We start from the raw sequence: 26,057 nt of genomic DNA, 5'->3' as shown, positions 1-26,057 counted from the left end.
TCTGCCCTACACCCAGACTGGTGGGTGCGATCACTCGACCGATTTGTGTTTAGCTCAAGGCCAGACTCAGAGCAGCCGGGAGGCTACGACTCATTGCCCCTCATAATAAGGCTTGCTAAGTTTGAGACCCATGGGTCTTAGAATCCGAACCCTACGGCCGATGGCATCGTTCCTGTCTCGCCTCTAAATAAGGTGTTGCCGAGGTCGGTTTCGTAGAAACGCGTGTTTCTGGACAGGGAGTTGAGCTCTAGAAATACCCTGCTACCGAATAGATTAGGTAACTGTTGTGGTTTCAACGGCCACTGCCGCAAACCCGACACAAAGCGCCGCATACCGCCGGAGAAAAAAGTGGCATGAAGAGGTGGAGAACTGAGGAGTGGAAAGAAGCGACAATCACTGGATAAAGGGTAATAAAGGTAATTCAAGAATCCCTTTTCTACAGATAGATTCAGATTAATGTAAACCAAATGCCGCACACCTTGCAAATTCTTCACCTGTCAGCAAATACTCCATCTCGTTGGCGAACAAGCTGACATGCAACTCGACACCTTCATGGCTCTTCATCGGCAACACCATGCAAAAGCCTGAAATTGGCACTCAAAGCATCCAGCGAGGGACGCAGCGACTCTGGCTTGCCCCCATTACCAAACAACCCAGCTCCGAATTTGATCTTATCCAGCGGCAACAGTAAGACCAATGTGATGATCTATGACTTTCAAATCCATCAAGTGGGGTGAATGCATGCTTCAGCTTGGTGTAATCCGGAACCTCCCGCCTGAGCGTGAGCGCGTCCTTGACAAGCCTCGGGTTCACTTCGGCCGCCTGTGCACGGATTTGCAAAGCGACATCACGGAGACTCGTGGTCACTGAGGCAAGGTCAGCCATCTGCATCGCGAGCTTTTTGACAATGATGAGATTTCCGGCGCATAATGATGGGCGTTCTGGGTCAAAATTAGTGCGACCCTCTACAGGTACGACATTTCCTCCGCCTGCGCTGTCTTGCCAGATGCGATGGCTGCCTTTTACCGTACTTTCATAAGAGCGCGCCAGAAAAACGCCAGAAGTGCCTCATTGGATGAAATCCCAGCCCCATAATCAGAATTGCATAGCACGTCCTTCTTCTAATTGTTAAAGTTCTCCGGGAAGATGTAGAAGATACGCGACTCCATAGTCCGAATCGGATCCGAAAGTGGGGTCGATCCAGCCGCGGTTTCCTCTTCCGCATCTGGGGGTCGGAAGCCGAGAAAGCCCCACGTCCCGCGCGGGATCTCGGTGACGGGCTGGGCAGAAGTTCTACTCCACAGCCGCTCGAGCAGTGTGCGATCGAAAATTTCGGGAGCCAGCCCCTTGGGGCGAAGTTGGCCTGCGCAAGGAACAGGTCCGCGCCGCTGGTCAAGGTTGACACAAAAGAAGCGCCTAGGACGTCTTCGTCGTCAAAGGCCGAGAACTCAAAATTCGCGTCGCGTAGGCCCTCGTATCAGGGCAGACGAAGATGTCTGCCACGTCCTTTCTCGTGTGGCCCTAACTATCACGCAGGAGATAGACTTGACCTTTTCTTTTGTTTACTTTGGGTTAATACAAGTCACTTTCTACCCGCTTGATAAGCTCGCTGGTGTGTGCTCTAACTCGTAATAGAATACTATACCTTATGGTTGGGAGTGGCACTTTCGGCTGTACTTAGTGCTAGCGTTTTTCTGTATATTCACACGAAGTTCACGAATACTTTGGAGTATCACAAGGAGGTTTGAGAGTACCCTTCATATTTACGCTGCAAAATCAGCCGAGCGAGGATGTGAAGGATTAAGGTTAATAATTGAAACAACTTGCACCACTGACTAGTTCACGGCTGACTCGTCGTGTTTCGGCACGCCAGACGTTGGTGAACTTTGCTAAGTACATGTACTCAGGACTTTTATTTTCTTGGGTTGAGTCTGGTGGGATGTGATACATTTTAGGGGCGTATGATTCACGGCGGCGTTGCGGAAGAGGTCGGAACCGTTTAGCAGATAGGGAATTTTCCCGAAAGGCGACACACTGCAGACCAAAATCCACAAGCCTCCAGGTCTTTGCAAGGTTGCTTTTTTCGGCGGTCATCTTCTATAACAATAAACCTGACACACAACCTCTAAACTTACCGGTTGCGTTTCCCATGGAGAGTTACGATATTGAGTGCAGACTGCGAGGGAAATCAGACCCAAGCTCTCGGCGGCCCAGCTAAGAAGAGCGTGACTATTGCAAAAACTTCTCGCACATCGGCTTCGTCTTTAACGGGCAAGGTGCTCAATGGAATGCCATGGGCCGTGTACTCATTCACGTCTACGCCTTCTTCAGAAAGGCCCTTCTTCACGCCATCATTGCTATGGGAGATTATAGCGCGGACTGTTCCCTGGTGGAGGTGCTCTAACGGGACGAGAAGACTACTTGCGTCAACAACCTTTCAAGCGTAACTCCATCCGGTGATCTCGATGTGATTGAGCGGCTTGAGAAGCAGTTCACCAAGAATTAAGTCTTTGCATGCAATCTGAAAGTCAAGTCCGCCTAGCACCACCCCCATCACATGCTTTCTATGGTAGAGGAATATCTCAGACCCCTCCAGAATTAACACTCACTCAGGCGAATCATTCCGTTTTTGGCCAGGGATGTCCGCTCTTCCAATCCGGACATATATGGATCTGTTGACGTCAGGCCCTAGAAGAGGCTCTTCAAAATTGTAAAAGCAATTTCTTTAGTCTGACGTTGCTCGTACAATCGGGTGATCGATTAAGCGCCTCGATCACCCCGACGACTTGGAGTAACTACTAATACGGGAAGAATACATTCATTCATGAGCATACACTGCCTCCCACTATAGAGAGAAATCCTTCAGTCCCTTGATAGTTCCGTCAACGCCGAGCTCCTCCTTCTCATCAGGACCCAGCAATCCCAACGCCTGACGACGCGTCGGCGCGCTGGGGTCAAAGTAGGGCTTTTCGGCAAGAGACGTCACACGAGTTCCATGACGAGGGTGATTGCCCTCATAGTCCCAACTGGCATTGTGAATGGTGATTCTAAGACGACGTTAGTTAGGTCATACATACAGCTGCGCCGGCATTGAATGTCTGGGACAAAAGCCACGAACCTGTTATCCCATAGGGCGCTGGTATTGGGGGTCCACTTGAACCGGACCTGAATATCCACATTCTGTTCATACACATCAAAGAGGTAGTTGAGAATGGCATCGCTCTCGGCCTTCTCCAACCCGATAATCTGTGTGGTAAACAGGCGATTCACATAGAGAAACTTCCAACCCGTCGCAGGATGGACGCGGACGAGGGGGTGCGCCCGCTCAATGTGCTTGGGCCCAGCTTCGGGGTCGTTCCGGTCGAGGTACGTGTGAGCAGAACGATAGATGGCGTATTTTCCGTCAATGATTTTGCGGAAGTCGGGCGAGAGCTTCTCGTAGGCCGAGTATCCGCTGGCCCAGAGCGTGTCGCCACCGAGGGGCGGGACGGCGTCGTTGTGCAGGTGTGTGATGCCGGAGGGTTGACGCTCGTGGACCAGATCGGTATGCCATCTCGACGCACCGCCGGGGTTGCGGAAGTTGGCTTTCCTCTCGGTGGCCATCAAAGCTGGCCAGATGACCGTGACGCCCAGGACACCTGGGACTTGTGGGACTTGAGGCTGTAGAGACAGTTAGAATAATTATCCACATATTTGCCTTTATTTTTGTAAATCACATCAACTTAGGATGGAACTTACGTGGACTTCAACCTCGCCATACCAATCACCCAGCTCCTTCTGCTGCTGAGGCGACAAATCCTGATCCCTAAAGAACACAACGCTGCGCTCGGCAATGAGCAGCGCGAGCTCGTCCTTTTGCTCGGGCGTCAGGTCCTTGAGCTGCAGACCCTCAATCTCCGTACCAATGTGCGCCGTCAGGTTTGTGACTTTGGTCGCCGCTTCAAACAGGTTCTTCTTGGACTTGTCCGCCCTCGAGCCGGCATCGATGTACTCCCTCTCCTTGTTGCGGATGTTGTACGCATCGTCCAGGTACAGAGGCCGCGAGGGACGGTACGGGTACCCGTTTGACAGGTCGATGCCGGCCTTGGTCAGTCTTGCCTTTGTAGTTTCCGGGAGCCCGAGGGTGTCCTTCCGCGGCTCCGCCACGTCGGTGATTGATGGGTCGATGGGGGCGGGAACCATAGTTTTCAGCTTGCGTACACGCGGTGCGGAGATGCGGTTTAGTTCAGAAAAAGATGTCTAGAATGAAGGCTTAATTGAACTTTGGGGTAGCTATCAAATGTTTAAAGTTTGTGGTGAAATGGATAGGCTCGACATCGTCTTTTTAAGTATTGTAAATCCGCCGTCTCTAATACGACGCGCCTCCCCAAGCCCAATCCCACGGCACTCCCCATCTGATCACGCTCACCAAGAAACGCTCTGATTACCAATAATCGCGGGGTCAATGGTCTCGCCGGGAGAGGTTATCTATGGCTTCATCTGCATTGGATGTGACGAATCCAGAAAACCATGCGTAGCATCGAACCACCAAGCCACGGAAATCGGAGAATAATTCTCCAACCAAACTCCGCCGTCAGCACGCGATCTTCATCGAACGCTTCGCAGATTTCTGACCCAGACCATCTAGCCAAAGATGATGGAGGGTTTAATCAATCCTTCGTTGGGCCGTTGCGAGCTCTACCTCCCCCGCGGAAGCGGATCCGGGGGCGCGTCCGGCCATCGCGATTCACGTGTGGGGTTACGCGATACAAGGGCCCGATTGTGTGCTCGTCAACCAACGTCAGCCCAATCCCCTTTAAGAGATCATCGCCCGAATTGATCGTTCTGGATGGTTGGTTTGGTGCGGGGGGAAAAACGATTAGTAGAGCGCCACGGTAAGCTTCCAATTCCCTAATTCCGTGTTCCCCTCCCCAGACACTCAGCTCTTAGCCACAGCAATTACCTCTGTGCGAAGCATTTGATCGACAAGACACCAATACAAGGAATATGAACGACGACTATATAACGTTATAGACTACCTGTAGTCGAAAATTGCTTGGCTACCTAGTTCGAGCCATATGCATTCTCCTTAACCAAGATGACTTGGCACCGCTGAGTTTCGGACCGGGCCGGGGAGCCTCAAGACTTTGTCGATATTTCTTCGGACTAACTGCTGCACGTCGAAGACAGGATGCCCGTCGGACATCGCCCGCACCAACTGAAAGAGATAGGAAGAGAAGACGCGCGCTTGTGCTTCCAGCACGCCATCGTATCCAGAAACCTCGTCAGCGATATGCCCAGTTATCCCAAAGGTAGTTTGCCCCCAATGCGAGTATGTGCCGATGTTGGTCCGAAAGACCCTGAAAAGTCGATGCAAGAAAATTCCGCAAGTTGCATTATAAAGTCCGACCTCTTTTTTTCTGCCCATACTTGTCGCGGGTTTATATCATGTCGATCCAGACGCGCAGTCGAGACTCCTGTTCTTTGTTGTTCCTGAGACCAAAGAGCGCCAGCCATGGGCGTCCCAGAGATTGAAAAGACTACGGTCGCCGACTCGCCTCGGAGCAAGTCGCCCAGCTCCATCAACGCACGCGAGGTGCAGCCCACCGTCGTCGAACTCGTCCAGGAAGAACCGAAACTGACTTGGCGGTCTTACCTCTGGGATACCCTGGATAAGTCACCGGAAGAACGCAAGTTCATGTTCAAGCTGGATGCCGTGATTCTCACGTTTGCCAGTCTGGGATACTTTATCAAGTACGTTCACCCCCCCTTTGGCAGATGGCCCAATCGTTCCTCACTGACGACTTCATCAGGAACCTTGATCAGATCAACATCAACAATGCCTTTGTGTCTGGCATGAAGGAGGACATGAAGCTCTTTGGCAATGAGCTCAATTACATGCAAACTTGCTGGACTGTCGGCTACGTCATTGGCGAAATCCCCAGGTTGGCTCACCATGAAACCCTGCCTCTGGCGCTGGTGAAGACGCGACTAACAACCATAGCAACATCCTCCTCACCCGTGTCCGCCCGTCCATCTGGATCCCCGCCTGCGAATGCACCTGGGCCATCCTCACAATCCTCATGATCAAGTGCACAAACGCCACCCAGCTCTACGTCCTCCGCTTCTTCATCGGCCTCGCTGAGAGCACCTTTTACCCGGGCATGCAATACATCATCGGCTGCTGGTACAGAAAAGACGAACTCGCCAAGCGATCCTGCCTCTTCCACTCCGCGGGCTCCATCGGCTCCATGTTCTCGGGGTACCTCATGGCCGCCGTCTACAACCTGAGTGGTGTCCAGGGGTGGAAGGGCTGGCAGTGGCTCTTCATCGTCGACACCATCATCTCTTTACCGATTGCCATTGCCGGCTTCTTCTTCCTGCCCGATGTCCCGGAAATCACAAAGGCCTGGTGGCTGACAAAAGACGATGTTGCCCTCGCGCAGAAACGGATGCAGCTGGAAGGGCGCGCGAACCGGCAGCCGTTTACCAAGGCCAAGATTAAGAAGATCTTCACGAGCTGGCACATTTATGCCCTGACTGCGCTCTACATCTTCTTCAATAACGGAAGCGGCATCATGAGTCAACCTGCCTTCCAGCTGTGGTTGAAGGGGGAGGGCTACTCGGTCAAGGAGTACAACACGTACCCGACGATTACCTCGGCCATCACCGTGATCACGACATGGATCTACGCCTGGTCCTCGGACTCTGTCTTCAAGGGGGAGCGGTGGCCGCCGATTGTCTTTTCCGGACTCCTCAACATTGTCGTCTACGCCAGTTTGGCGGCGTGGAATATTTCCGACGGGTGGAAATGGGGTTGTTTCCTGCTGGTCGGTTTCGGCGGCGGCATCAGCGGCTTGACGTTCGCCTGGGCCCACGAGATTTGCAAAGACGACAACGAGGAGCGGGCGCTCGTGACGGGCTCGATGAATCAGATGGCGTACGTTTTCCAGGCGTGGTTGCCGCTGCTCATTTGGCAACAGGTCGAGGCGCCTCGGTATCCAAAGGGATATATTACCATGGTGTTCTTTGCCGTCGGTATGGCGGGGAGTTCGTTGTTGATCAAGTTTTTGCATCGGCGGGAGCTGGGGAAGAAGGTCGCGGTACCGGCTGCTTGATTCGATTCGAGGTCGAGGAAGAAGGGCGAAACTTGGGAATGGTTGCATGGGCATTGTTCACAGAGTGCCTTTACTACTCAGAAATCCTCTCTAATCTCCAGGCTGGTCACATGTGCCTTACTAGAGAGAAGCACTTTACATCCTTGTAGGCATTCTCACAAAGTTGCAAACCGACGAGAGGTCCTTGAGAGCCCCAAGTTGTCAATGAACCCTTCCAATTCTAGTCAGTCTGAACTGCATCCAGCTCTTGGTACAGCTCCTTTTTCACCTCCTCACTCGCCCAGCACATATCCACCCCGTTCCTCGCCAACGTGACCATATCCTTCTTACTAAACCCACAGTAAGTATACGCCTTCTGCATGTTCCCATCCACCCAAACTTCATGCATATACACCGGATCGTCACTATTGATGTTGAATTTGACCCCCCTCTCCCACAACGTCCGAATCTTGGGAAACAGCACCTCCGTCGCCGTCCGCCGGTGATACGCGTGAGGGCACAGCGTCAACCCGATCCCCCGATCCACCAACCCCTGCAGCAACTCCTCCCGATCCGCCGCATCGAGCCCGTGGTCGATGCGCTCCGCCCCGGCGCCGTCGCAGACGTCAAAAATCGCCTCGTGAACGTGCTCCAACGTGTCCTTTTGCCCGAAATCGCAGTGCATCGTAACGTGCAGCCCATCCCGCTTTGCCCACCGGAACCCTTCCTCAAAAAGCATCGGCGGCCTCTGGAAGGCATTACTCGCGAGCCCGACGGCGTGGAAGAGACCCTTCCCGCCCTCGACGTGGCCCGCGGCCCACGGCCGCGCCGCCTCGTACGCCGCCAACCCGTCCTCGAGACTCTCGTCGCGGATGAAGCAAAAGATCCAGTTTGACCTCACCCCCAGGTCCCTCGCGCCGTCGCGCTGGGCGCGCAGGTACCCGTTCAATACGTCCTCGGCGGGCACGCCGCGCCGGGTATGCGCCTGGATGTCAAAAAAGGGCTCGACGTAGCGGACGTTCATCGCGGCGCAGCGCCGGAAGTAGTCCATGGACATTTCGTAAAAGTCATCCTCCGTCTTGAGGACCTCGCAGCCCGCAAAGTAGGCCTCGAGGAAGGTTGGGATTCCGGGGACACGGCCGTTGATTTCCGGCCGGTGGTTGAAGAAGATTTTGTACGAGTCCAAGAGGGCCTCGTAGGTGTCGTATTGGAGGGGCACGTTGTTGCGTTTTGCGAGTTTCCAGCGGAGGGATGGGAGGAGGGTGCCTTCGATGTGGATGTGCAGCTCGACCTTTGGCAGGGAGGCGATGAATGGTGAGATTTCGAGGCCGTTCATGGTTGCATGTGGATTGTCGTTTTTTCTGTCAAGTTACCACGTTCCCGGTTGCTGGTGTTCGACTGAAGGTCGGCTGTGGCAGACGTCGTGGTGTAAATGCAGAACCAATCAAGCTCAAGGGATATGGCGGCGAGACTAGGATGTCTTGATATCTTGTTAGTCCCCGCGGCCGCATTTGCCGGGTCCGGCTGGGCGTCGCGTGGTAAATGCCCGCAGCGTCGGGCGTGGGCCGACAACTCGCGACGGAAGACTTCCTCGTCGGCTAATATAAACCAGCTGCCATTTCTCAATAAGCTTAGTTTTGGAACGTTTGGAGATCTTGGCGCAAAGCATCACGAATCATAGCAGACCGGAATAGAGTAAACGGGGTCTGATGGCCGATGTTCGCAGCAATGTGGGGTACTTAAGAAAGGATTCGATAAGAGATTAAGAGTCAAAAGACAGTCAAAAATTAAACGGTTGATCCCACCATGTTCTTCCCTCCGACCAACCATAACCGCCGAGTCGGTATCAATCATCACACAGTTCGTCAGCAGCTCTGTGCATTGTCCACTCACAGCGTCTTCCTCATCTGTTGATTCCGTCAAATAACTCTCTCGCTGCTCTCCATATCGCGACGCTTGCACCCAACGGCGGCGCAACCACCAGCGGAGTAACGTCGTATCTCGTCGGTTCGGGTATTCACCGACAGCACGAGGTGGGACGATATCTCGAGGACCGCCAGGGAGACACCGTCTATTCGGCGGGGTCTAGCGGTCGCCAAGCTGTTCGTCCCCCGGTGAGCGGACCCAACCGACACGCTTGTCTTATCTCTTGACGTCCTGTTATCGATCACTGTCTAGACGTTCTGGTCGGTCCATTTCCCGGTTCGCGGTGGTCACGGCCGTCTGGTAGACAAGGGACCGGAGGAGGGGCGTAGGAGTGGAAGAGGCAAACGCGTCGGCAGTTTGCCAGTGTCGGGGAAGATCGGCGGAAGATAAGGCACGTCGACTCTTCTTTTTTGGCCGCGGAAAGGTCGCGACGGGACTCCTTCTGCCCATCCCCCGCCCCCGGGCCTGCTGAATGGCCGCCTTATTCAAAAGGGCGACGACACCCCGGCGCCGCTCTCAAGATGCGACCCTGGAATTTTCTGCAGGAGCTTCGGGTTCTCGGGCAGTAGACAACGACGACGAAGACGACGACAAAGACCAACCCGACGAACGGCAAAGCCTGCTCGCCAACATGCGGTCATCATCAGACGCACCGCAGAACCCTCCCGCCGAGGCGCAGGACGGGGAGAGGCAGCACATTGATAGCAACATGGCCAAGAAGATTGTGCGAAAGATTGATCTCAACATCATCCCGCTGCTCTTCATCACCTACATGCTCAACTTCATGGACAAGACCATCCTGTCCAGCGCCTCTGTCTTTGGCCTCAGAACCGACACTGTGCGTCATTCTCCTCTAAGACTTATCTGATCTGCGCGCATGTGTACTAATCTCATGCAACAGCATCTCAAGGGCCAGGACTACAGCTGGGTCTCAAGCATCTTCTACTTTGGCTACTTCGCCTGGACCTACCCGACCTCCGTCCTCATCGCCCGCCTCCCCGTCGCAAAGTACATGACCGCAAACACCTTTTTCTGGGGCGCCGTCGTCGCCCTCACCGCCGCCTGCACAAACTACGGCGGCCTCCTCACCGTCCGCTTCCTCCTCGGCGTCGCAGAGGCCACCATCACGCCCGCCTTCATGTTCCTCACCTCGACGTGGTACACCCGCGACGAGATCCCCACCCGCACGGGCATCTGGTTCGCCGGCAACAGCGTCGGCGGCCTCGTCGCCTCCTTTGTCGCCTTTGGCTTTGGCCACATTTCCAGCGACGACAAAGTCGGCCCCTGGCGCTGGATGTACATCATCCTCGGCGTCGTCACCTTTGTCTGGGCTTTTGTCCTCCTCGTCTGGCTGCCCGACACCATCTCCAAGGCCCGCTTCCTCAAGCCCGAGGAGCGCCGGTACGCCGCCGACCGCGTCGTCATCGCCGGCACCGGATCCACCGAGAAGACGCACTGGAAGTGGGACCAGGTCGTCGAGTGCATGATCGACCCCAAGACGTGGTTCATCTTTGGCCTGGAAATCATCACCCAGATCCCCAACGGCGGCACCCAGAACTTTGCCAACCTCGTCATCAAGTCCTTTGGCTTCACCAGCCTCCAGTCCACCCTCATCAATATCCCCTACTCGCTCCTCTCGGCCGCCTTCATTGCCGGCACGGGTTGGATCGCGGGTCGCTACCGCACAATGAACTGCATCCTTATCGCCATCGTGGTCCTCCCCTGCATCACGGGCGCCGCCATCATCTACTCCCGCGAGACCGTCAGCAGCGGCGTCCAGCTCTTTGGCTACTTCCTCCTCTCCCCCGGCCCGGCCGCCATGCCGCTCGCCATGTCGCTCGTCTCGGCCAACTACCGCGGCGTCACCAAGAAGATGACCATGTCGTCGCTGCTGTTCCTTGCCTATTGCGCCGGCAACATCGCCGGCCCGCAATTCTTCAAGACCTCGGAGGAGCCGCATTACAACACTGCCTTCCGCACCATCATGATCTGCTACGCGCTCGTCGTGGTGCTCGCGCTCGGCCTGCGGTTCTACCTGCAATGGATGAATGCCAAGCGCACGAGGGAGGAAGGGTACGAGGGCAGCGCTGGTGGTGCTGGTGCTGTTGGCGGCGGCAAGGTGATGCAGACGGAGGGGACTGCGGGTGATGTCGCGGATATGGTGGATCGGGTTGAGCTGCGGCCTGAGGATTATGAGGATATGACGGACTGGAAGACTGCGGGCTTCAGGTATCGCCTGTAAGACGTGGACGTGTGGCTGGTGGAGCCTTGTGTTGGTTTAGCCTTGATATCTTGATACATAGGAGTCCCATGATCACCTCCTTCGGAACATGAGGCGAGAATCCGCCTCGCGATGTCGACTCGGTAAGGGTTGATCGCCTTAATAGACACTTTGAATAAGGAGTTGCCCCACGTAAGAGGTCTTGCCTGGAGCTATGTAGTGTGCGTGAAGTGCTTTGATGCGACCGTACTTCAATCAAAGCGACCGGCAACATGGTGCTCAACAGCAGCAGCATCTCCCTCAAACTCGCCACAAACAGGACATGTCACGATTTCAGAAGCCGCGGGAGGCGCCGCTCTTTCAACCTCGGCGCCAGAGTTCGCAGGCACCCTACCTCGACCTCCATTCTTCTGCTTGGCAGGTCGAATGTAAGCTTCAAGCCCAACCTGGGCCGAAGGCAGCTCAGCCTCGGGATCTTGCCGACGGCCCCCGCCGCGCCATGGGGGTCTGCGAGAGTCTCCATAGGCGGCCGATGCGTCGGCGACTTCGGTTGAAGTGGAAGCCGAGTCTTGCTGTTGCTGTGCGTCACCGGTATGAGACTGCACTCGTCCCACTCGGCCGTCGGCGAGCCGGACTTTGATGCCCCGGGGGTGGTTGCCGCGGGTGAGCACATCCTGGACCGTGCCGGAGACGGTGCGGCCGGTGGGTTGGTCTGCCTTGAGGACGATGTTGACGCCTGCGCCGCGAACGACGGTGGCTATTGTCGGGACTCGCGCCATTCGGTTGAGACTTCTCACTCGGTTCATGAGATTTTAGCGGTCGATGATTGTCTGGTTTCCAAAGGTGGTGGATGGCGATGATGGTCGTTGTGGGAATGTGCTCTCAGAGAAATCGTCAATTAGGCGGGTGACGCCCCCAGCAGCATGTGGCGGAAAATCTCGTGGACGCCACTGACCGGCCTCTGCTCCTAACAGGAGACACAACATAGGCCACCAAATTTTGAGATTTTGGCATCAATCGGGCCGGGTGGCGCAATGGCAGCGCGTTGCTTTCCGGTGGCAAAGGTTCTGGGTTCGAGTCCCAGCTCGGTCGATTTGTTTTGCTTTTTGCGCTTATTTATCATGATAATAATTGTTTTGGAAGAAATTTCTTCATTTGGCGTCCGTACTCAGGAAGAAAACAGTAAATGTGCTTATAGACACGAGAAGGGATTGTAGATGCCACTCCGAGGTCCGGTTGTGGAGCGGTAACGGGCGGTAATGTTTGGAGGAAGCCACCTCACAGCACCGCGCCTACCTTAGATTCAAATACTTCATTGATACTATTTACTGAACCTTACTTACTTATTGACTTACTACCCATTAGCATGAGATCGACCCTTCAATTATGGCAGCATGGTCCATCACAGTCGTTGGCACACACTCAACTCTTGCGGGTTCAATTAACGCAGCTTCACCTCGCTTCCTCCAAATGTCAAAACGACATGGACATGGTGAGCTGCTGACCGTTTAGAAATGGGCAGGAGTAAGTTATTATTACAAGTCACTTGCCAGCTGTGTGGGATGCCTGATACGGGCAGGAATCAACCAACTCCTGCTCACTTTGACCCCTGATCTTGAGTTTTCCATCCGTCCTTCCTCAACCTCAATCGAGTCTCTGTGTAACGTCCGTTTAATCATTCATCACATCAACCTCATTTTCCGCACACCACTACTCCTCTAAACAAAAGCTAATTCTTCCCAGCAATCGATACGGACAAGAAACTCCTCTTATTGAAGAAATCTTACCCATCAATCTACAGTCCATCATTAAGTAGCCCATCGCCAGCATCCAACATGCCACCTGCCCCCATAAGGGATGCCACCGGTGAGACCTGCTACAACCCCTGGCTTGAAGCGTTTAACGACGGCCTGGATTACGCTGGATCGCCACCGCAAAGCATGTCCCTCGTTGTCTTGGAGTTTAACGACAGGAGTCCCTCGTTGGACACCCAAAAAGTCCGGAAAAGTTGGCTCAAACGCGAAGATACCTGGAACTTGCCAAGCGTCCAAGAAATGAATCCGCTAGGGAACCCAGAAAAGTCAACAGCTCTCTGGATCGGATGGTTCCTTCCAACAGTGATATGGGATTCCGATGACAGACGTTTCACGATCAATGAATGCGTGCAGAATTGCGGCACATCTCCCATCAAGCATGATCTCGTCAAAAAGGACTTCAAGGTAGTTTACAAATTGGGGAGCAAGTTCCAACCGAAGCTATTCGCGCTATACGATCCTGACGAAAACGGTCTTTGCCGTGCCAGAGTTGTGCTCCATGGGGTTGATAATATCTTTTTCTTCAAAGAGTGGAGAGATGACACTCTTTGCGGACGTTCGCTTCGTCAGCGATTTTGGTTGCAGAAAGTGAAGGCGGGAGCACTAAGGGCCTGTTTATTGGAACACTCTGCGTTGCGATCGCCCGTGCAACGCCATCGTCAGGTGTCTGAATCTTGGTCTGAAGAGAACGACGAAGAGAGTTCAGACTCGGGTCAATCAACACGAACCATATCCCATTTTGATTCGTCTTCGGACTCAGACCCTTCTACGGACGAGGAAGACAGCGTCGGCATCGACTTGGGCACCAGAGACCATCAAATCGGATGGAGCCATGATAGAGAGGAGAACGACCTGGCCAGCAATACTTCTGAGCACAGCTCCAGTAGACCACGTCGACAATGTGCTGGGCGTCATAGATCGAGGTATATCGAGCACGATATAAGTACCTCACCAGCTTCTCCGAAAAGATCCCCTTCGAACCACGAGACTGACCTTGTTTCAGTAGAGAGTCCACGAACGAGGATTATAACGCTGCGAGTGCCTCAGCGCAACGGACCTTTCATCCCGGCCTCACCCCTTCGTCAGGACAGTGGATCTATCAATCTCCTGAGGAACTCCATTCCCGCTTCCAGCCCTACTCTAGGAAGAAGGAACAAGAGGCAGGCAGATCAGCAAAGCGAGTCCGAGAGTGGCCCGACCCAAAAACGACATCAACCTTTACGAACCGGCGAGGCATCCGTAGACCAGCCAAAGAGCATTGAGTCTGATATTGGGATCCACATCAAGCGTGAAGTGATGGACAAGAGCGATGACGACGTCCAGTTCGTCAAGGTTGTCCCGGTGACGAGAGGCCAAGAGGATTCGCATGCAGAGCACTCAACAAACAGAGTTCCCTTGAACAACAGCGTTGTTTTCGTCGCTGAGTTTCTCGCTGCGGGAAAGCTTCCACAACTGGCGCGACTTCCCGACGTCTTCTCCAGAGAAGTCATGCTTGAGACTTTCCGAGAGCATTTGACATCGACAGACATGTCAGATTTCGATGCTCTGGTCAAAAACATTGTGTTTTCCGCGGATGAAAGTGTCCGTGTTATGCTCGCGGAGACTTTGGGAGAGAAGTTGAGGAAGAGACTGCCTGCAGTAAGCGATGATTGCTCGATCAGGAGCTAGGTGCTTTTACCTCCATTCGTTTACTTGGATGTCCAAACCTAATTGTCTTCTATTAGGATCGATTTCGATGATGCCCGGACAAGGGCGGCAATTTAGGACGCAAAAGGTGCTTCCACTGGTATTTCACGGTCAGGATGGGGGCAACTACACTCTTAGACACTCGGGAGCCTTTCTTTCTCTTTCACACCTTCTAGCACTGAGCCTGTGGGGAGGGAGAGGGCACGAGGTGAAGCAGGAAATGAAAAAAATAATGCTGAATTTTACTGGACCTTTCTTTAACTACGACTAGCTTTGAGATGAGTCTTTAGAGGATCTCTTCTCTCGATTATGGTGTGTTATGCGCGTTCGGGAGCCCCGTCCCAGATAAGGGCCGAGGCACACGACGTTGCGGCCTGTTGCGGCCTGTTGCTCGCTGACATGATTCACTTCGGCTATTGGTACATGCCTATTTCTCATTGGCCTCCTTCGATGAACATGTGGGGCAAAGTCCCCCGAAGGTCACTGGACTTCGTGATATCCGTCGCCACTTTCCTGACGCGCTCTCCCATCTAGCGGCGATCATTCCCGCCGAGTCGTGACGCCGTCAACGAGGGTCCTCCCCCACGAAGCAACGACATGACTCCTGCTTCATTTTGCAATGTCTTCCTCCTTTTCTCTTGATTCAGACGACGAATATGGCTACGATCTTTCTTTGGAGGACGAGACTTTGCTGAGCCAGCTCATTACCGACAACCCCGCCCCCACCTCTACCTCCTCGCGGAACCCCGCCGCTCCTACAATCGCTTCAGACTTTGGCATTGACACCGTCGCTGAAGAGGAGTTTCGCCTCAACGATGCTCTTTCCGACGCCCTCTCTTACCGTACGACTGGCACAGCCAAGGGCCCTTTACGATCTAGTCGGAGTCGCTCAAAGGCGACCTTTGCCGAAGATACGAAACAGGCAGATCTTTCCCCGACGTCACCTAGCCACTCCGTCACCTACCCGGATTGTGAGTGCTTGGTCATATGTCGAACATCTCCTGGAGACTGACTGACGCGAAAGCGCTTAGTGAGTAGAGCCCTCTCGAATAGCAATGCCGCTCCCTCATCGCCAAGACCACTCGAGAAAGCCTCCCCTGAGCCAGAGAATGATACCCGATCGCCGCTTGTGCGGTTTCGCTCGTTTCCTCGGAAGCCATTTACCGTCACCGACTTGACTTCCGGCGCCTGGTGCGAGCTGCAGTACTTTTATACACTCACCCGCCTGCCCTATGGCCGGAGGACTCGCACGGCGGCGATGAAGCAGGGGACAAAGGTCCACCAAGACCTCGAAGACGAAGTGCACACCACCGTCCGCGTCGAGATTACGAGCAAAGAAGACGGCTTTGGTCTCCGGATGTGGAATCTTATCCAGGGACTTCGAACACTCCGAGATACCGGCATGACCCGCGAGCTCGAGGTATGGGGATTCGCTGACGGGAACCTAGTCAATGGTGTCATTGACGGTCTGAGCTACGAGAACCCGGATCCGGAGTTCACGGAGCAGCTGAGCCAGGAGTCTGAACAAAAACAGTCGAGCATCACCGACTACTTCCCCTCCAAGAAGCAGGCGAGTATACCACAGATCTATCTGACGGATGTGAAGACGCGAGGGTCCATGAAAGCGCCGAACAACCCAGCGTTGCTGCGGCCGGCAAAGGTGCAGCTCTTCCTCTACCAGAGGTTCCTGTCAGAAATGGCGGCGGACAAGCTGGACTACCTTCGCATCTTCCGACGGTACGGTCTAGATCCGGATGTGCCATTTTCCGACTCGTTCATTGCCCAGATTGGCAGCCTCCACGACGAGCTGTTTTTCGAATCATTACCTGATAGAAACTATATCCCGCCATCTCCCAGCGCAGCGGCCCTCGATGCTGAAATAGATGAAGCGAACCAAGAAAGCACCTCGGCGCCAGACTTTGTCAAGTACAGAACACTCCGGGAACTGCTCCCGCTTCTCGCATCAGAACTGCGCCAAACATTCCCTCACGGCGCCGACTCCGTGGGTCGGCTTCTCGCTGTGGAGTACAGATACCGCGGAGACGGCTCGCTCATTGACAGCCACGTGTTCCCCATGGACGACCGGGCGCTGAACCTCTACCTGGATAGCACAATGGAGTGGTGGCGGGCAGATCGACAGCCACGGGGCGTGCAGATTGAGGAGGCATACAAGTGTCGCATGTGCGAGTTTGTTGGCGACTGCACATGGCGGTCGGCCATGGACGAGGAAAGGTTGCAGAGCACGCGGCAGCGTTTGGCTAGTCGGAGTAAGCATGGTACGAGTGGTTGATGTTACGATTGTGCTTTTGTTGCTTTGCGGAATGGCATTTTGTTACTGCAAGGCGCATTATTTGGGTAGGCGCTACACTACACCGAGCTCACGGTATCTTTTGAAAATGAGTTAATGATGTATAAGTTATGATTAAATCGTGCCTTGGGCGTCCTTACAAGATGTGGGTCCTGGGCATGCATCTACTTAGGTTCTGAGTTGAACTGTGATTATCTCGATGGAATCGAATCGCACTGATCGCTTTCAAGTCAAGCCAGAGAGACACCTGAGCCTTTTCCCGTAAACTCTCAGATAGGAGTCTGAGATTGATAAATAAATGGATATCATTTTGAAAACACTACGGATCTGTGATGGCTCCGCCGCCTGAGGCCCAAACCTTACCCATGCCGGACTTCTTTCCTCACGCTTTAATGGAAGGTGAGGATGGGGGTGCTTTCCTTCCATGTCGGCACCGCGGAACAAGACCTCCCAGCGGTCCATATTCCTTCCCGTACAATCATCTTCAGGGCAGGAAAACATTCTCCCAATCCACAGGCTCTCAATTCTTCACCACCGCCGACGCGTAGTTGCCTCGCTGCCCCTTCACCTTCCTGCCCACTACCTGCCTACCTCATCAACCAACCCCCCCAAGACACCAATCCGCACACCACCATCACGATGGGCGCCAAGAAGGAGAAGGACCTCGAGATCCTCGAGCTCATGAGCTCCATCAAAGACAAGCCGTCTTGCGAGAACTACGAGCGCATGGTCTCGGGCATGATGTACGACCCCCTCGACCCGATTCTCAGCGAAGGCCGCCACCGAGCCCGCTGCCTCACGCGCGAATTCAATGAGATCGACCACCGCAAGTTTACTTTCCAAGAGGTGGGTAAGAAGAAGAAGGAGATTTTGCAGCGCATGCTCGGCAAGCTCGGCGAGGGCTCGTTTATCGAGGCGCCTTTGTCGGTGAACTATGGCTGCAACGTCTTTTTGGGCAAGGATTCCTTTATCAGTTTCAAGTACGTCTTCCCGGCGCTGCAAACACCCTACCCTTGCTTCTCCTCTCTCAAGAACAGTGTCACGGTTCTAATCAATTACTGCAGCCTGACTATCCTTGACGTCAGTGTCGTCAGCATTGGCGACCGCGTTCATATTGGACCCAACGTGGGCATCTACAGCGCAACTCATGATGCGAGCATCCTTTCCCGACTCAGATGCAGGGAATATGGTCTCCGAGTAACCATTGAAGATGACTGCTGGATTGGAGGCGGCTCAATCATCCTCCCTGGCGTCACCATCGGCTTTGGCACCACTGTCGGTGCTGGCTCTGTCGTCACCAAGAGCCTGCCGTCCTACTCTCTGGCGGTTGGCAACCCGGCCAAGGTCATCAAGAAGGTACAGACAGTCGAGGAGGAGATGTCTGTTCTGAGCAGCTTCTTTGAAGATTGATCACGAGATTTACCGGCGGAGTGAGGAAGCGGTATCAAATCACTGTCGGCGACACCCGAGAACTGTGCCGTCTGAACAGCACTAGCGTTTGCTGAGAACCAGTGTGGTGACAAGGGTTTCTTATCAGCACAGCACATGAATGAAAGGAAATTAACCTGAACGACAGAACAGCAACGTCTTAATAACCTCTTACGTGAATGAACATGCCTTACTATCATTCCTTTGCAAATTGAATGAATCGTGCTTCTTGGATCCTTTTTGGAGACCTCATAGTCCTAATGCTGTCCAGACGCTGCTCTTCAAATCCACCAAACTATTGACGCATGAATATTAAAAGCTGTCTCCCATCCTCTTCTAGAGAAGGCGTTTCCCTGGCCATCATCGCACCTTCTGTCTACAGTCCAAAAGAAGCCCTTCATCGAAAGCTCTCATCCAATTTATCTTTTCCCATCTCTCCCCTCCTACAAAATCACGCCCAACCATCCTCGAAAGCTCTGAAAAAATAAGCCAATCTACGCAATAGCCTGAGGAACCCATCGCTCTATACTACACGGAAATAAACTGTTGAGCACCCAAGGTTCATCGATCAAGCTCAAGCTGTGGGGAAGCTTGAAGAGGTTTTCAAGGCTCAGTGCCATATCCTATACATCAACCTGAGTGTGCAAGCTCTAGACGACAAAGGACTTTTGGGCATGATGAAGGCAGTCAAGCTTTTTTCAGCTTTATCCGCCAAGCTTGACGAACTGTTCGGTCCTCCACCTGAAATCGTTGCACTCGAAGCTGCGCAGGCAGCCTTGATGGCATTCATGTATGGGAATACGGATAAGACGCCAGAGAAAGTAGCCGATGATGTCAGATCTGCCCCCGACAAATGGAAACCACATGTAACCACTGAGCAGTTGAGTGGGGAGTCTTGGGATTTGCTTGAGAAGGAGACCATGGACAAACTAAAAAGTTCAGAGATTGCACATGACAACAAGGACATGATTGAAATGTTGGAGAAGGTGTCGGATTGGAAGCCCAATTCGACCACGAGTCAGCGCCAGCGCTGGCGCTATCTGAGGGTCTCTGCATCAGCGTCTAACCTACGGTTCGAACTTCGCTTTTTTGTTTCACGCAGAGGTTAATATACAGTCAATTGACCTTTCGTCACTACGGTTCGATTCGAACAATCACACCTGCGATACGTCAACCAACAGAAGGAGACCAATGTCCTACTTGAAAGATTGAAGGAATTCAGGGACCGACTTGGAAGCTTGGAGAAGGAACAGCAGTCCAAATGAAGCTTCTGGTGCATACCCGTAGCGCTTCGAAGCCCATGCTTGATTGCCTATTCTTGGTTTCCGTTCCCACAGATTCCTTCCTCACTTCATTTTACTCTCCTTTCCTTCAATTTCCTTCACTTTCCTTTAATTTCATTTCGTACTTCACTCCTTTTACCTTACTTCACTTCTCTGCCCTCTTTTACTTAGCAAAGACATCTAAATTCTTATAAACATTATTAGAAATTTTTGTTACTGCTCTCTCAAACCGATTTCTGAATCTGACTTCGTTTTGACCTTTCTCTGTTACATCTAGCGTTTGCTATATGCGTGATAGGTGATATAGTTCACTTGCATCTACTAGAGAGCTTCACTATATCTACCTACATACACCAGGCCATTACTTATTTCAGTACCAAGATAATTCGCGAGTTCACTTTAACAAAAATAATATCAATAAAAGTTAATAATACCCAGCTAGTATACATACCTCCACGATACCAGAGGCCGGTTTTGTGGACGCTCCGTCATGTTGAAATCGAGAGGGACAAGCCTAGACGTCTACAATAGGGGCGGTATGGCACAACAAGTAGAGGATTAAGACATTCAATTCCCGGCTACGGCGGGACATGAACCCGGTGCGGGTATGAACTCGCTATCTCATATCAGGCTCTTTGAGACTTTGCCAAGATCCGGCAGCGAGCCAAAGTCGCTAGTAAGTCCGTGACGTCCGACCAATTGGGATTGGCCATGTTATGACCAACTGAACTTCTCAATCATGAGATGCCTTTTCGAGACTATTCTCCTTGCCAGCGACAGGCCCCAGAGCCATGTCGCCCCGCAGCTGTGCTGCAACAACTGTTAAGCGAGACAGGCCGATGGGATCGACAAAGCCGTATTTAGAGAGGCCACGTTCTACATGACCGGGATCGAATCAGTGAGGGGTTGTTGCAGTCCTGCCGTTGAAAATCCCCGTTTTCTCGACCTTTGCCGGTGCTCTCTAATTCCCAATCTCTCTTGAGTCAGGACATCACATAAGAAGTGTCGAACACCGTCAAATCAGGAACTGTCACAGCGGCCGACATCATGCAGGACCCTCAGAATGTAGGAAGAATCTTGAGCGGCTTACGATCTTACAATCACAAGCTAGAGCGTATGCTGATATGGTCCCGGATGAATAGCCGGCAGATGATAGAACGTCGGAATATGGAGATGATGTGAGATTCACAGTTGCATCTCATCAGCCGTGACATAGCAACTGATGTCTTGTCTGCTGTGTTTCCTTAGCATTCCGAGCAATCGTCGCTGGTGTCTCTGAGATCGAGTATTCTTGAGCATCAAGCCGAAAATGGACGGACGTATCATTCCATGAGCTCAGGAAGTATGTGCCACCTCTATTGAATTTAAGATTTTGGACTGATGTTTGAGCAGAATACAGTTTCCCCAATGATGAGGTGAGCAAGGCAGCCTGAATGATACCTCTAATTTGTTTTCGGAAAAGTTATTGTTCTAACGATAATTGAACCGAAGCCAGAGAATGACCGTCTCGGTAAGCGGCCGCCGATTGAGTGTCTCGGTGGCACCAGACATGAGCTGTCTGTAAGTGGCTAATCGACCAAAGATCTTCAACATCGCATCTGGCTTCTGCAACTGGAGGAAGAATTAGCCCTTTGCCCTGCACATAAGACTGCGAAGCGGGTGCTGGATATGGGAACGGGAACGGGGATCTGGGCCATTGATTTTGGTACGTCGTACTCATCTCTAAGACCATGGATTAATAACGCTAACAGGTAGCTGTAGCGGACAATTTCCAGTCTGCCGAGGTTCGAGATGAAGCTTCAAAGGCAACTGCAAGATTGAATCTAACATTTGACAGGTTCTTGGCGTTGATTTGAGCCCGATTCAACCTGAGTGGTGCGACTCTTACTGCTATCTGTGTCAACTCTTGACGATTGTATGCTGACCCGAGGCCTAGGGCGCCTCCCAACTGCGTCTTCGAGGTCGACGATCTGGAAAAGTCATGGACCTGGACTGAACCCTTTGACTTTATCTACTGCAGGAGCATGGACGGTGCATTCGCGAACAAAGAAAAGATGATTAAAAAGGTCTACAAGTAAGAGACTCTCACCACCGAGCGCCCCAGTGGTTGCACGTTCTCACCGCAACATCTTGTTTTAATATAGTGCCTTGACTCCGGGAGGCCACTTTGAAGTCGCAGGACTCGAGTTGCCGCCGGGATGCGATGATGACTCGGTCCGCAAGGACTCGGACTTGTGGAGGTGGCACGAGCTGCTGCAAGAAGCCGCCACCAAGATTGGGCGGCCGCTGGAAAGTCTGGCCCACAACAAGACGGACCTGGAGGAGGCCGGCTTCGTCAACATTGTGCGCAAGGATTACAAGCTGCCCCTCAATACCTGGCCCACGGATCCCCATCTGCAGGAATTGGGGCAGTGGCAGTTTGTTAACCTCAATATCGGCCTCGAGGGGCTGTCTCTTGGGCTGCTTACCCGCGTGCTGGAATGGTCCAGAGAAGAGGTTCTCGCCCTGTGCGCTGGCGTCCGGAGAGACTTGAAGAATAAGAAAATGCACGCATATTGGAAGATGTAGGTTTTGACACCTCATGTATTTGGCCGTAGACGGTCCATGCTGACACTTTTAGCCACGTTGTCTATGCGCAAAAACCTGAGAATACTTCTCAAGAGTCTTAAGACTGATTCCGGGGCGGGATATCAGTGTAATCAGGTAGGTGATCTTTGGGGACAATTCTTCCTGTATTGATGTTCGAAATTATGGAAAATATAAGTTGTATAAGTTGTGAGGAGAGCTTGGCAACAAGCAGCTTGTCATTATATTCTGCTGGCGAGAGGTGCCTTTGACATTGACGATGGAAAAGATGATACTAGACTTAGATGATTCCAAAACAGCTATGTACTAGCAATCGAATGGAGGAAGTGTCGTCAGAATTAACTAGATGCTACATGTCATCGGTGTGGGATACACGGATGAGAGATAATTAAAACATACCTTCGGATTTTCCCCGCTTTCTCGAGGAAAACAAAGAACAGCAGATAACTAATCGATACTGGAGCTCATTGGCATCTTGCCTGCTAATACCACAACTGTCAACATGCCGTCCCGGAAGGGGAGTGCCAAGGTAAAGACGGGATGCTGGGCATGCAAGTGGGTTTTGCCTTCCCTTCAGTGACGTGCTTGCGTTTCCGGTTGGATCCAAGTTTCAGCCCACCTCGGCATCCCGCATGGCCCCTCGAGACCACAGCACGTGCCAGATCTGAGTCCATTTGATAGTGTCGTCGTATTCCAAGATCAGCCAGCGATTCATCAGTCTGCTCGTGAGGTTGATTCTAGGTTTGATAGTGCTCGCTTATCCCTAGACTCGACGTTGCGTACTTGTGTAAGCATGATTCGAGCACGAATCACTGACGCTTGAAACACGCTGAGATCTCGGCCGAACGAAATGCTGCCTCGCTCGGAGACCAGACTCGAGTGAGCTACTTTCTCCCGCATGAGTTTAATATTGTAATAGAGTTTCGGCCCGCGGACCGACACTTCAACTGACGATGTTCGGGGAACCCGAATATGGACAACTCCGGATAGACAGAGGGAAGCTCGGATTTCCCGTATGGCAGAGAAACGAAGGGGGTCAAGCTACACAAGATGGTTATATATCATGATGGGCACTTCTCCATACAAAGACGCAACATGTAGTTGAAGTCACAGCCACGCTCAGTTCAAAGTCTCAAGAATTGTGCTTCTCGTATTTGGGTAATAGAGAGCAGCTTCATTGCTAAACTAGAACCCTATCAACAATGCCTTCCTCTATATGGGCCCTCGCGGCCGCCGTCGCCCCAGCCATCGTCAACGCCGAATCCCTCGCCAACGTCTGCAAGACGGCTACGCGCGGCCTGGCCATCACCTCTGGAAGCCAATACTTCCCCACAGGTATCATCGTCGGTGCCGTCTCTGGCATCACTGACGGCGGCTTTGGTGATTTTAAAACGGAATGAGACGCTGTCTTCCTCACGGCCAACGGTAATATCAACTGGCAGTCCGTCTACATGTTCGAATACCAAGCGCACACCGAGACGGCCACGCTGGGAAAAGAGTTTACTAAGAAGTTCTACAGCGTCACCGATGGCTAGAAGATCTACTCGTACTACCAAGGTTGCTCCGGGGGCGGCCGCGAGGGATGTAGTCAGGCACAGCGGTTTACCCACCAGTTTGACGGTCTTGCGCTGGCGCGCCTATTTTCCGATATAGGCCACACAGCCATCTCGCCAGTAGACTTTGTGGTGTACTAACAATACGAAAGCCGGACAGCAATTAGCCAACCACTTAACACCCAACTTCATGGAGCAAACCCGAAACTACTTCTCTCCCTCCTGCCAGCTCGACAAGATCCTTAGCCTGAACATCGCCGCTTGCGACCCCCTCGATGGTTAGACCGACGGCGTCATCGCGCGTTCAGACCTCTGCAAAACCACCTTTGACTTCAAAACCACCGTCGGCCAAGCCTACTACTTCACAGCAAAAGCCGCCAGCAGCGGGCCCAGCTTCCCCACGCCGGTAAGCCCGGCCCGGAATGGCTCCGTCACCGCTTAGGCCGCAAGCTTGGCAAGGGACTACTGCAACGGCCTTCATGACTCCTAGGGCAAGCGCGTCTACTTCAACTACCAATCCGGCTCAGCCTTCTCCGAAGCCACAGCCTCCTTCGACGAGGCGATGTAGACCTGGAGCCTGAGTATGTCCGGCCTTGGCGACGAGTGGGTGGCGCGCTACCTCCAGCTCCGCGACACAAGCGACCTCGTCAGCGTCACCGCCGACACCCTCCGCGACTGGATGCCCTACGGCATGAAAAAGTACATCGACTCCTTAAAGACGACGCACCCGGAGCTCGGCAACATCCAGTCCGCCGGCGGTAGGATCCTCCACATCCACGGCGAGGATGACGATTTCATCCCCGCCGCCTCGTCGGTGCAATACTACGATTCCGTCCGGAGCATCGTGTTCCCCTGCCAAGGGTTCAATGAGAGCGGCCCGGCCATTTCACCGCCTGTACCTCGTCCCCGGCGGCACCCACTGCGGCGCCAACTCGAACCAGCCCGGCGGCGGGTGACCGTGGGCGACGCTACAAACCGTCATCGAGTTGGTTAAAAAGGGCGCCGCGCCGGCGACGCTGAAGAACACGGGCGTCGGCATGGAGACGCTTTGCCGCTGGTTCATGCGGCCTTTGTGAGCTAACAATGGGGCTTCGTTTAATTGTGTTTATGACCAGGCTTCCATCAATGGCTGGATATACACTTTTGATGCCGTCAAGATACCCCCCAGCCATTTACTAAGCGGCCGTTTGTTGATTTACAAGGAAGCCATGCGCATGGTTAGGTTTCGGCCTTTCCGGGTTAGACAGCAAGTATTTGCAGGCTTGAGGGGATATGAGGTATTATCTCAGTACAAAGATTATGAACAATTCTTACACATACTTGTATTCTGGTGCCTAGTACAAACCAGAGGAGAGTAATCTCCATGTTTCTTACTATCTACCACGGATGTTTCCTCTGATGCTTAGCTTCAATTGCTCCTATTGGCGAATTCGAAAGCGATTTTGCCGTGGATAATTCATTCCAATATGGTAGCCGTTTAATAAGTCATAATCGCCCCAGATGTGGCTGGATAAAATAATCCGGTGTGAGGAAACGATGGTAAAGTAAAGCAGCAACCCAGCCATGAGACTTTTGGGGCTCCGAATATTGCCATCTCTGACTTTTCCCCTTCAATTCCTCTAGAGCTGCCTCTTTCTATTGTATCTTGCGTTGTTTTACCAAGATGATAGACTGGATTTTTCGTCTTTTCGTATCTCATTCCAAAGAGTCTGTGCGTCACCAGAGTCGGCTTTTCAGTTGAGCCCTAGGGATTTCTCATCTCAAAGCTGTCCGAAAGCAGCCTGCCTTGCGAATGGTGATGCCAGACTCTTCGCCTCTCTAGCTTCACCGGCCCGACGACCCAACAAACTTTTTTCACATTCTGCTCTCTCTAGAGCTGCCCGCCGGGATCGACCGTCGGCAAGGGGACAGATGTCCGCTGAAAGGAGGAACCCTACCTAAGATTGGAGATCTATAGACTCGGCAAGGATCGGTTCGGTTCGAAATGCCGTAACAGAAACGGTTACGACGGCATGATGCTGCAACTCACTACCTAATTATAGCAAGGAAAAATAAGAGCTCACGGCTAACGGCAGCCCACTGCCTGTATTCCTCGCCATCGTGAGAGACACCTCCTTGATCACCAGCCTCTCGAACGATCGTCACTATTCCGCACATAGAAAAGGGCTACTGATAT

General features: G+C 52.9%; 10 protein-coding genes across 10 annotated transcripts; 7 read left to right on the top strand and 3 right to left on the bottom strand.

Annotated features, from left to right (window-relative positions):
• Positions 1-2,845: 2,845 nt before the first annotated feature.
• On the bottom strand, positions 2,846-4,182 carry CORC01_07831 (TfdA family Taurine catabolism dioxygenase TauD; the record flags this gene model as incomplete). The annotated part of the gene is made up of 3 exons (XM_022619466.1): positions 2,846-3,047; positions 3,119-3,660; positions 3,739-4,182. 3 exons carry the CDS (start codon positions 4,180-4,182, stop codon positions 2,846-2,848), a joined length of 1,188 nt encoding a protein of 395 aa, XP_022474020.1.
• A 1,312-nt stretch (positions 4,183-5,494) lies between these two features.
• On the top strand, positions 5,495-7,097 carry CORC01_07830 (major facilitator superfamily transporter; the record flags this gene model as incomplete). Its single annotated transcript, XM_022619465.1, has 3 exons — positions 5,495-5,733; positions 5,793-5,924; positions 5,984-7,097. 3 exons carry the CDS (start codon positions 5,495-5,497, stop codon positions 7,095-7,097), a joined length of 1,485 nt encoding a protein of 494 aa, XP_022474019.1.
• A 220-nt stretch (positions 7,098-7,317) lies between these two features.
• Positions 7,318-8,412, bottom strand: CORC01_07829 (adenosine deaminase; the record flags this gene model as incomplete). Its single annotated transcript, XM_022619464.1, has 1 exon — positions 7,318-8,412. The coding sequence occupies one exon, from the start codon at positions 8,410-8,412 to the stop codon at positions 7,318-7,320; it is 1,095 nt and encodes a 364-aa protein (XP_022474018.1).
• A 1,062-nt stretch (positions 8,413-9,474) lies between these two features.
• CORC01_07828 (major facilitator superfamily transporter) lies at positions 9,475-11,244 on the top strand (the record flags this gene model as incomplete). The annotated part of the gene is made up of 2 exons (XM_022619463.1): positions 9,475-9,840; positions 9,904-11,244. The coding sequence occupies 2 exons, from the start codon at positions 9,475-9,477 to the stop codon at positions 11,242-11,244; spliced, it is 1,707 nt and encodes a 568-aa protein (XP_022474017.1).
• A 230-nt stretch (positions 11,245-11,474) lies between these two features.
• On the bottom strand, positions 11,475-12,002 carry CORC01_07827 (uncharacterized protein; the record flags this gene model as incomplete). Its single annotated transcript, XM_022619462.1, has 1 exon — positions 11,475-12,002. The coding sequence occupies one exon, from the start codon at positions 12,000-12,002 to the stop codon at positions 11,475-11,477; it is 528 nt and encodes a 175-aa protein (XP_022474016.1).
• A 1,056-nt stretch (positions 12,003-13,058) lies between these two features.
• Positions 13,059-14,705, top strand: CORC01_07826 (uncharacterized protein; the record flags this gene model as incomplete). Its single annotated transcript, XM_022619461.1, has 2 exons — positions 13,059-13,920; positions 14,041-14,705. 2 exons carry the CDS (start codon positions 13,059-13,061, stop codon positions 14,703-14,705), a joined length of 1,527 nt encoding a protein of 508 aa, XP_022474015.1.
• A 637-nt stretch (positions 14,706-15,342) lies between these two features.
• On the top strand, positions 15,343-17,013 carry CORC01_07825 (defects in morphology protein 1; the record flags this gene model as incomplete). The annotated part of the gene is made up of 2 exons (XM_022619460.1): positions 15,343-15,694; positions 15,755-17,013. 2 exons carry the CDS (start codon positions 15,343-15,345, stop codon positions 17,011-17,013), a joined length of 1,611 nt encoding a protein of 536 aa, XP_022474014.1.
• Positions 17,014-17,670: 657 nt separating this feature from the next.
• CORC01_07824 (nodulation protein L) lies at positions 17,671-18,441 on the top strand (the record flags this gene model as incomplete). The annotated part of the gene is made up of 1 exon (XM_022619459.1): positions 17,671-18,441. The coding sequence occupies one exon, from the start codon at positions 17,671-17,673 to the stop codon at positions 18,439-18,441; it is 771 nt and encodes a 256-aa protein (XP_022474013.1).
• A 2,348-nt stretch (positions 18,442-20,789) lies between these two features.
• Positions 20,790-22,411, top strand: CORC01_07823 (methyltransferase domain-containing protein; the record flags this gene model as incomplete). The annotated part of the gene is made up of 11 exons (XM_022619458.1): positions 20,790-20,807; positions 20,885-20,920; positions 20,991-21,084; positions 21,135-21,157; positions 21,234-21,252; positions 21,325-21,447; positions 21,504-21,526; positions 21,580-21,617; positions 21,679-21,816; positions 21,887-22,306; positions 22,363-22,411. 11 exons carry the CDS (start codon positions 20,790-20,792, stop codon positions 22,409-22,411), a joined length of 981 nt encoding a protein of 326 aa, XP_022474012.1.
• Positions 22,412-23,530: 1,119 nt separating this feature from the next.
• Positions 23,531-24,957, top strand: CORC01_07822 (tannase; the record flags this gene model as incomplete). Its single annotated transcript, XM_022619457.1, has 5 exons — positions 23,531-23,708; positions 23,886-24,001; positions 24,165-24,287; positions 24,450-24,776; positions 24,868-24,957. 5 exons carry the CDS (start codon positions 23,531-23,533, stop codon positions 24,955-24,957), a joined length of 834 nt encoding a protein of 277 aa, XP_022474011.1.
• Positions 24,958-26,057: the final 1,100 nt, after the last annotated feature.

The sequence above is a fragment of the Colletotrichum orchidophilum genome, assembly GCF_001831195.1.
Source record: "Colletotrichum orchidophilum strain IMI 309357 chromosome Unknown Scaffold_64.1, whole genome shotgun sequence".
Lineage (NCBI taxonomy): Eukaryota > Fungi > Ascomycota > Sordariomycetes > Glomerellales > Glomerellaceae > Colletotrichum > Colletotrichum orchidophilum.
Note: the sequence above shows the minus strand (reverse complement) of the source record. Positions and strands in the feature narration are given on the sequence as shown.